The sequence below is a fragment of the Phlebotomus papatasi genome, chromosome 1, assembly GCF_024763615.1.
Source record: "Phlebotomus papatasi isolate M1 chromosome 1, Ppap_2.1, whole genome shotgun sequence".
NCBI classification, from domain to species: domain Eukaryota; kingdom Metazoa; phylum Arthropoda; class Insecta; order Diptera; family Psychodidae; genus Phlebotomus; species Phlebotomus papatasi.
In genome coordinates this window covers 34,484,730-34,494,199 of record NC_077222.1, presented here as the reverse complement: position 1 = coordinate 34,494,199, position 9,470 = coordinate 34,484,730, and the positions used below count along the sequence as shown (strand labels likewise).

At 36.6% G+C, this 9,470-nt stretch overlaps 2 protein-coding genes across 2 annotated transcripts; both read right to left on the bottom strand.

Annotated features, from left to right (window-relative positions):
* Nucleotides 1-1,339: 1,339 nt before the first annotated feature.
* On the bottom strand, nt 1,340-2,444 carry LOC129798927 (40S ribosomal protein S3). The gene is made up of 3 exons (XM_055842436.1): nt 2,360-2,444; nt 1,956-2,152; nt 1,340-1,899 (listed from the first exon to the last, which is right to left on the bottom strand). Exons 1-3 carry the CDS (start codon nt 2,387-2,389, stop codon nt 1,395-1,397), a joined length of 732 nt encoding a protein of 243 aa, XP_055698411.1. The 5' UTR covers nt 2,390-2,444; the 3' UTR covers nt 1,340-1,394.
* A 61-nt stretch (nt 2,445-2,505) lies between these two features.
* On the bottom strand, nt 2,506-9,466 carry LOC129798922 (RNA polymerase II-associated factor 1 homolog). The gene is made up of 3 exons (XM_055842425.1): nt 9,171-9,466; nt 8,141-9,103; nt 2,506-3,274 (listed from the first exon to the last, which is right to left on the bottom strand). Exons 1-3 carry the CDS (start codon nt 9,236-9,238, stop codon nt 2,617-2,619), a joined length of 1,689 nt encoding a protein of 562 aa, XP_055698400.1. The 5' UTR covers nt 9,239-9,466; the 3' UTR covers nt 2,506-2,616.
* Between the last annotated feature and the right edge of the window lie 4 nt (nt 9,467-9,470).

Below are 9,470 nucleotides of genomic sequence, written 5' to 3'. Positions count from 1 at the left end.
ATACATCGAAGTGGCAATAAAAGAATCACATCTACCATAAGCAGTCTAGTTTCATCACTGCACAAATCAGAAAGTAGTAATCACACCTATTGTAATCCTTATTTTTTCTCTAACGTTTCGAATCTCTCTTACAGAACACTTTTTTAACATCAGTGATTCTTAGAATTATCAGTGATTAATTTAAAGTAAAATGTGAAAAATTCCGCTTGAAAACAAAGCAAATTGGATGAAAAATGCTCAAAACGCACCACATGGGCAATGAAAGAATCACACCTACCATAAGCAGATTCAGGTTTAATGTTTGATTTGACAGAAGTAAAATAAAAACATCTTATGAAGTCTCATTTTGATGGGGAAGTGCGTGTTTTCTTCGAGATTTTACTGAAAATTGTTTAATATCCCAAAATGTTCTTGTGAATTTATTCAGGGGAATCTCTGATGAATCAAATATCCCGTGCGGCGTGCACAGTGTGACCCAAAACAGTGAAGAATTCTCAAATTCGGTGGTCAATAATTTTGACAGATGTTTTTACGAAGCTGCAAAATTCAATTTTCTTAAGCTGCAAGGGTGGTAATTTTTATGCATTTTCCTCTACCCACAAAAACGATCCCCTTCAAGCAAAAGATTTTCACGGTAAATATTAACCCTAATAAACCCTCTATAACTTGGAATATTTGCTTTTTCGAAATGACACTTGCAGTGTACAAAAATGCATAAAATATTACACATCAGAATTACGATTTTAGACCCATTTTTTATTTTTGCCTTTTGGACCCAGGAAAAAAGGCCTAGGCTCCCAAGTTTGTCAGGAAATGTGAAATGTAGGACTAGCTTTTAGATTATATGTATAAGGGTGAAATTCATTTAGTAACTTGGAAAAATATCAACTTTTACGAAGGTGCAAAACCTTCCCCTACACCAGAAAAATTTTCGAAAAGGAATATAAGGCAGAGCTCCTTCTCGGGAGTTCGAGCAGCTCGCAAAGCCTCGGACGCTTTGCCACCCCTTTGGATAATCATTGAGCGAACCTTATCGAATGTCCTGTAAGGAATTCAATTTTCTTCAGGGTTATTCGTTCGTTCATGATCTTCCTATTAGATAAAATATTTCACTATTTTTAAGCATTAAGAAATTATTTCTTTGTAAATTTATCTACTTACCAAAATTCATTTTCACTGACCAAATTTAGTAAAATAATTCACTACAAAATATTTTAGTTTTTTTGTATAATTTTAAAAAAATATGTTTTGGAAAATTTTGAACTCAAAAATATTCAAAATTTGCTGCAGAATTAATAATCAAGGGAAGAGAAAAAGAAAGAGAAAATGAAATACCTGGTAGTCTTCATATTTCCATGGGGAAATTTATTCTTACAATGAAAAAACCGTCTGGCTTAGGCGAGTCCCTCCACTTCCGTGGTGACGGCTTCAATTTGTTTCTTGTATTCGGGGATTGAGGTGGGCAGGACAACTGGTGGTTCATCCTTTGGCTCCACCACAGACACATTATCGGGCAGAGGCTTCTTGGGGCCCATTTTGCCATTGGCATCCCAAGGCAACATAATCTTCACCTTAATTCCCAAAACACCTTGCCTCAGCAACACATGCCGGGTAGCAGTGTCCACGTAGTCATTGCATGGATCACCGGAATGGATCATGAGACCATCGACGAATTTCATGGACTTGGCACGCTGACCACGAAGCTTTCCGGACACCACAACTTCGCATCCCTTCGCCCCTGACTCCATGATGAATCTGAGAACACCGTAGCATGCACGACGCACAGCCAGACCTCCAATGAGCTTGTACCTGAGGGATTCAGCTTGGGCAATGGCACACAGACCACGCGTAGCAACCTTTTCAGCGTACAGCTCAATTGTTCCCGGAGAAAAGTTGAACCTAAGTAACCGGGAAAGTTTAGAAAAGCCTTTGGGCTAAAGAGTAGAACACTTTACCTCTTCTGGACAACAGCCGTGAGTTCACGGATGCGACGACCCTTCTCGCCCAAGACATTTTGGGTTCTGGTGGCCATGATGATGATTTCTGTCCGGATTGGGGTTACTCGTACCTCAACGCCGGAATAGCCATCCTCGGCCAATTCACGAGTCAGGAACTCATTCAATTCGGCCTTGAAGACTCCGTCAGAGACGAACTGCAAAGAAAATTCAAAATAAAAAGGAAATTCAGAAAGAAAACCCCAAAACTTCATTGCACATAACCCCACTTTTGATCACTCTTTTTCCTTGTTGATTTTCTCAAAAAATATTAAGGAAAATCATCTACAAACACCACAACTATTTAGAATAGAGTCTCCCGAATATTTTAATACCAAATTAATAGAGAAAAACATTAAAATTACCTTCCGTTTCTTAGAAATTGTCGTACTCATGATATTTTGCTTGGGGAATACACAAAACGTGGATCAAAGAGGGCCTCTGTGACATTTCGAAAAACAATGGCGGCTTCCCATAAATTTTTCTAGCAGTTTCGAAATCAATGTTTACATTTTTCCAGGAAAAAGAAAATGTTTATTTTCTCAATAAAATAAACAGTTTAGCTGAACAAAATATCCATCAATTAGTAGGCATAGAAGTGACGGACAGCAATACATGAAATTTAGTCAGAATCACTTCCGGATCCTTGACCTGAGCCAGATTTCCTATCGCTTCCCGAAGCCGATGCACTCCTCGAGCGACTTCCACTGGCAGACCTTGATCGTGATGATCCACTACGAGATCTAGAGCCGGATTTTGAACGAGTTCTAGAGCGTGACTGACGTTCTGGTGTTACACTACGGGATCCAGAACGAGATCTAGATCTCGATGGGCTCTTGGAACCGGAGCGCTTCGATGAAGCCTTCGAACGATCACTATTGTGACCACTTTCGGAGCCACTAGACTTAGATCTACTGCCACTCCTGCTACGACTGTGTGACTTGCTCCTACTGCCACTTCGACTGCGGCTCCTGGAAGATCCAGAACCCTTTGAAGATGCCCTCGAGCCGGACCTATCGCTGCCCGAAGAATTGCGACGACTGCGTCTTCCAGGGCTGCTACCCTCACTGCCCGAACGTGATTTAGCCCGGGACTCAGATCGAGAACGCGAACGAGACTTCCTCTTGGTTTCCTCCTCTTCAGCTGGCTTCGGTTCTTCTTCCATCGGAGGCTCCTCCATCTCTTCATCCTCATCTTCGGCATGGGGTTCCAATTGGCGCTCCCTGCAGCGTTGCATCCAGTGCTCAGTAGCATTCAATGGACGATGTTTTACCACAAGCCTGAAATCAATTTATAAGCTTATTAAACTCAATTTTTTTTATAATCACAGATATTGCATTCGGAGTTGATATGCGACATTCGTCAGATTAAGCTCAAACTTTACGGAAACAATTTTCGTCACTCCATGAATATAGTTATAATGTTGTTTTCATGTCTATTCGTTTCATTCGTAATTATAATCGCTTCTAGAGAGAGAACGGTTAATGATAATCAACTAACAATTTCGGGTAAAGTTTAAACAATTTTATTGTTTAACCCTTTAACGACAAGACACATTTTACGGACTGAAAATCAACAATAAAAATTAAACTGAGAAACATAATCAATGATAAGTCTTACATCTAACATTGGAAAGTCCAACAGAGTCTGATTCGGTTTATTTTGTGCTTCTATGAACGATAGGGACAAAAATAGCCCAAATATTTAAGTAATTTTTCTGACAATACCAATGAATAATATTTTTCGCTTTAATGAAAAATATTACGTATGAGTATTCTACTTTTTATTGCCAAAAGGGTTTTGCTTAAAAAGAATTGAAAATATAAAAAATAAATAAAATCAATTATGAATTTGAGAATTTAAAAATTCGTCATTTTTAAGCTTTAATATTTACTAGGGTAAGTGTGCCAAATTTCGGCATAGTTGCATGCAAGCGTCAAAGTCTCAAGTTTGGAATGTAATATTTAAAATACAAATTGATTTTTTTTTAAATTTCTTTCTTCTGAAAGAGTGTTGCTTGGAACCTTGTAAAGAGTTTACCGTCTTTATTTACTCTAAAATCATTCTTAATACATTTTAAAATAAATAAAAATATAGACATAGCTTTGGTGCCCTATTTCGGTCACCTTCATTCACATAGTTCCTTGCCTTTAGGGAATTCTTCCAATATCTTTTTTCACGTCATCTCGTTTGTCGAAGCTACATTTTTTGTTATTCTTTTGCATTGTATAATCTCTAAAGTACGTAAAATCTAAAAGTTCATGGAAATTCGAGGAACAAAAAAGGTGGCCGAAATTACAAGCTGGCCGGAATTTGGCACACTTACCCTATATAGCAAATAGCTGGAGACTTGCAAAAAATATTCTAGAATCCTTCAACCTTCTACTTTACAATTACGTACAGATACAAGAAAAAAATATCTTTAGGTAGTCAGGAAAAATTATTTTCTTTATGGGACACCGGTGTTCCAATCGTCCTTAAAGGGTTAAACTTTTTTACTTTATTGTTTGTTGTCGTCTATTTTATTGTCGTCCGCGTAATCAAGTATCAGCTCCAGCATCGGTGTAACAATTCTTTTAGCGAGAGGGGATTCCGCCGGGGCAAAATGAGCCAGCTAAATTAATTTTTTTTGCTAATAATTTTTGAAAAAATGTTTGAATTAGACCGATAAATATTTCAATAAATAGAGGAGTTAATTACTTTGGAAAAAATATTTTGCTCAATATTACTACAACGGTCCACTGTTTAATTCTACTCCTGGGTAATTTAACCCGATCTTCACTACTTTTTGAGACATTAGTGTCATCACCCTGGAGAAAGTCAATTGCAAATTTTGTAAGAATTTTGCGATTTTTTCAATGTCAATTATATTTATGTACGGTGAATCGTTTTGAAGCAGTGCAAGTGATACTCAAATCACTAAGTCTTCTCTAGAACGGAGATGAACTGAGGACCGCTCGTTATCTAGACGAGTGATCTATCAACTGACCTATGAATAACACAGGCCAAAAGATCCTTATGGTATCTATTTCTCAGTTGATAGAGCACACTCCTGATGACGAAAGGCCTTCAGTTCGATCCTGGGTAAAAGCAGGTTTCCTACACTTTATGTCACTTATTCTGATTGACGATTCCCACTAATTGCTGGGATTTAAAGATATTTAATAATAATAAATAATAATAATAATAATAATAATAATAATGCTGGCACAACATTCCACGGAGGAACTAGGCCTTCCCACCAGGGGATTTCTAGACATGCATTATTGTTTTTCTTGTACGGGATGAGGTTGTCAGTCCCATGTCCGTGGAGTCAAGTGCAGTGAAGCTCACTGGATGCAATCCGAACACCTTTAACGCCAGAAAAATTCCTGGTGACCTAAAGGGGATTCGAACCCGGGACACTTGCATCATAGAGGGAGTGCTCTACCACTTGACCCATTGAGTGCCCTTAAAGATATTTACATGATTTATATTTCATGAGGGGACTATCAGGGGGGTAACTACATTCATTTTTCCATACATCTTTACAGAAATAAAATGAACCTAATGACAAGTTTTTCCCCAAATAGAATTGACTTATCACTTTGATATATTTCGAAATTATGCATTAGACGTTATTCAGAAATACATAATTTATAATCCCCAACAAGAATTATGAGCAAATTGTTTGAATTGAGGTGCAAAATCTGCAAAATATTAACAGGATACAGTACAAAATAGCTTCACTTTTTATTAAACTGGCTACCCCCCTGATTCTAATGGTAAAAGTCACAGATAGAGTGCTCCACTTTTGCTTTTAATGTGTCTCTGATGGGTACTTAAAATATTCTTTAATGCTTTTGCATCTTATTTTTGTGAAAATAACCCCTTAATTTTTTCTTAAGTCTTCAAATGGAGAACAATTCGATGGAATTGGCAGTGGACGGACAAACTTATACTTTTCTTGATATTTGCCGTTTCACTCTTCTACAACGTTGCGAGGAGTGTTGTCCTCTTCATCAGGTATCGAATGATCAGTGATTCAGTCCAAATGCAGTGTAAACATTTCACACATGTACGTGATTTTTCCTGCGAATTTGATACTAGGGTGGAGTAAGTACTTTTGGCCACTTTAAGGTTTCATGTGCTTGTAATCTTTATAATCTTTATTTAAATAAAATGAAATTTTGTACAAAGATACCTTAAAGCCGTTTCTTCCTAATAATTCAAGGGAATTCCCAAAATTTTCTGGATATTTTAGTGAAAAATGCATTTTATGCAACTATGCATGTTTCAGTACTTCTGGCCACTTTGTAAGCAGTTTTGGCCACTTGTTTCCAATAGAATTTTAATAAAATAACAGAAGATATAGCTCTCGAAAACTTTCACAAATGCACAGCACAAGTCTTATTCTTATTTAACAAAAATTTTATGTGATTATTAGAGTATTTTAAACGACTTTTTGTACATTTTCTATTTGATGTAAAAATCAGTCAAAAGTCACGATATTTTTTTTTTACTGAAATCTGCGAAGTGCGCTACGTGTAAAATGTATGGGAAAATGAATGGCCAAAAGTACTTACACAGCCGAAAAAAGTAAGCTCTTTTAGCCACATCCGATTTTCATTTTATTTGTTAGAAAATTTTATTAAGGATGATATCACAATAAAATTTAGTTAACACTGAAAAACCCAAAGTGGCATTTTACTCCAATTTTAAGTTTGGAGCTTCATAGTAGGAATTCTATTCAATATTATGCTAAAATAATAACACGAATGTATAGGGAATTTAATTAGCTTTCGTTTAGTAGAAAAAATAGTTGATAACTTTTCTAATATTTAAAAAATTGGAAAAAAAAACAAAAAAAAATTGCGTAGATTACCAAATTGGAGTAAAATGACATATTTTTATATGGAGTTGGCATCATAAATGAACATTTAAATGGCTTATGTTACATAACCTAAAAAATGTTAACGTTTTTGAGCTCACGATTCGGAAAAATCGCAAAAAAATACATGAAAATGTTAAAATAATGGTTAAAAGTTAAAAGTTAAATAATATAAGGCCTAAAATTGTTGTAGAGTGGTATTGTAAAGAAAAATAAGGTGAAAATTCACTTTTCGCTTTGATTTTCTTTTTCGATTCCCAGTTGGAATTTCACATTAAAATTTTCTTAAACAAATGTACAAACTCTATATGAAAATTTGAAAATTTTACAGGAAAATATATAGATATGAGTTCTAAGATTCTTGCCAAATTGCTAAGAAAAAGGAAATTCAATACAAATTGCCTTTTTGCTACGAAAATCTGTAAAAATTCACTTTGGCATTTTTTGTCAATTTTCAGAAAAATCATATAAAAATGTCAAGAAAATGGGAAAATATTTATTGCAAGGTGAATTTATGAGTCCTAGAACTGCTGTAGAAGTCTTACGGAACGAAAAACTGTTGAAAAATTGCCTTTTAGTTGAGAATATCTGCACTGCAGTTCTATGCCAGTTTTGTATTTGACGTAATTTTTTGGCTCGGGTTTTAAAGTGTTTATTAAGAAATGGACTTTCATTGAATAAAATCAAATATTTTCATTAAAAAATATGAAGTAATGCAAATCAATTTTCTTAATATTAACAAGTTTCTTAAGAATCCCATGTTTTTTTAAGTGATTGTTTACCTTGTCGAGAATTTCTTTCAATAACTTAGAATTAATCAAGTCGATTCAAAATCAAATATGGTTTTCTAATTCGTTAGATTAGAGGTCACGAAATAAGACCCATTTTCCTGTTCTAAATAAACTCATAATTGCCTTACAATGTGATTTTACTTTAGGTGGCCAAAAGTGCTTACATGGCCAAAAGAGCTGACTCTACCCTACCATGAAGAAATATTATTGTAAGTAGAACTTGTTACTTCCTTTCTCTTTTCCAATTTTAGTAAGAAACACCTAAAATTATAAATTAGCCCCGATCCCAAATTACCCCTAATATTGCAATCAATCATTTTTCAACTCATTCAATGCCATTGGACTCACCCCGAGGTGATCAACAAAGAATCTCAGCTACTATAAACTTATCCGGTCTTATCACTGCTTTTAAGCTTTCTTTTAGCAGAATTGGATACAAGAATTTCCCTTCAAGGATCACTTTCAATAATAAAATCGGAACTTACTTGGTGTTATTGGGAGCTTGTCCAATCTTCTGTCGTCTCTTGCTGAGCCTCACCCTTGTCTCCAGCTCATTGTAGTAAACTCCGTCTGGACGCACGATGAAGAAGTAATTTTCCTCGTATCCCTTCGAAGCCTTACTCTTGACATTCCAGTTGTATTCTCTGGCCATTTTGTATTCATACTCCTCGTCATCCTCATAGATCACTTCATTGGCAAAGTCCCTGCGCCTCTTCTCCAGTGTACTCTCCGTGGGCAGGAAGTAGGCCACAAATTGCTCTCCACTCTCGTCCATCACACCACGAATCATGGCCTGAGACATTTCTTCGATCTGCGCAGGGACATTCTTGCCAACTGGAGCAGGGTCAGAGTCAAAAATAACCTGAGCGCAGGGAATCTTCCAGTTTTTGAAGTCTGGGAAGAGTGGAAAGACCTCCACGGCTGTAACATTGGGCTTGCTGTAGTGCTTCGTGATGGGTGCTTTGGAGTCCTGGAAAGTCTTCTGGATGGCCTTGATTTGGGTATCGCGATCCATGCAGAGGGTCTCCTCACGAAGACTCTTCTTCACATTGTAGCCCACTTTTGCTTCCACTTTTTCCATATTCTGAGGCTGGAAACGAGTCTGTTCTGTCGAGATGTACTCGGATTTCCTCAACCATGACACACTCTTGGCATGCTGGCGAGATCTCATGGAATCCTGCGGAGTGTGGACATCTTCCTCCAGAAGTTTCTCGTCAGCTGGATCCAGTTGGGCAAAAGGTTCAGCCTGATAGAGATCTCTGTTAATCAGATCAATCGTAACTCCCAGATCATGTTCCGTCAGGACATCGTATTTGTAATTTCTCTCCAACGATGTGGGATTATACTGAATGAAGCGATCATTCTCAAAGGGGTAAGTGATGAATTTCAGGTCAAAAGGAATATCCGGGAGGGTATTGGAGTATTTAACGCGACAAATCAATTCCGATCTGAAAACAATCAAGGAAGAATCCACGTCATATTTATTTCATAAATTCTCTAATAAATCCATCTTACTTTTTTTCTTGAGGTCTTTGGGGACGTTTGTCAGATCCACTGGCTCCATTCTGTATAGTCGGAGCCATTTTTCTTCTTCAAAAACACTAAAAATTCACAAAATTAAAGTCCAGAGAAAACACGCGAAAATATTCCTGAAAGCAAGCGTCAAAAAACTGCTAGAAAATTTTCGAAATTGATTTTAAAATAATATCGCAGAGGGCTCTGACACAAACAGTTGAATGGAGACAAACGGATAGGAGTTGCAGCTGAGAATTTTAAAGATTTTTGCAAATACTGTGCGACTTTTGAAGAAAAAAC

Coding starts and splice junctions, on each gene's coding strand:
- LOC129798927 (XM_055842436.1), bottom strand. CDS start 2,389: ATGAGTACGACAATTTCTAAGAAACGGAAG. Junction 2,153..2,359: donor CAATTTCTAAGAAACGGAAG/GTAATTTTAATG, acceptor TTTTCTTTGCAG/TTCGTCTCTGACGGAGTCTT. Junction 1,900..1,955: donor ACGGCTGTTGTCCAGAAGAG/GTAAAGTGTTCT, acceptor CCGGTTACTTAG/GTTCAACTTTTCTCCGGGAA.
- LOC129798922 (XM_055842425.1), bottom strand. CDS start 9,238: ATGGCTCCGACTATACAGAATGGAGCCAGTGGATCTGACAAACGTCCC. Junction 9,104..9,170: donor CAAAGACCTCAAGAAAAAAA/GTAAGATGGATT, acceptor GATTGTTTTCAG/ATCGGAATTGATTTGTCGCG. Junction 3,275..8,140: donor CAAGCTCCCAATAACACCAA/GTAAGTTCCGAT, acceptor AATTGATTTCAG/GCTTGTGGTAAAACATCGTC.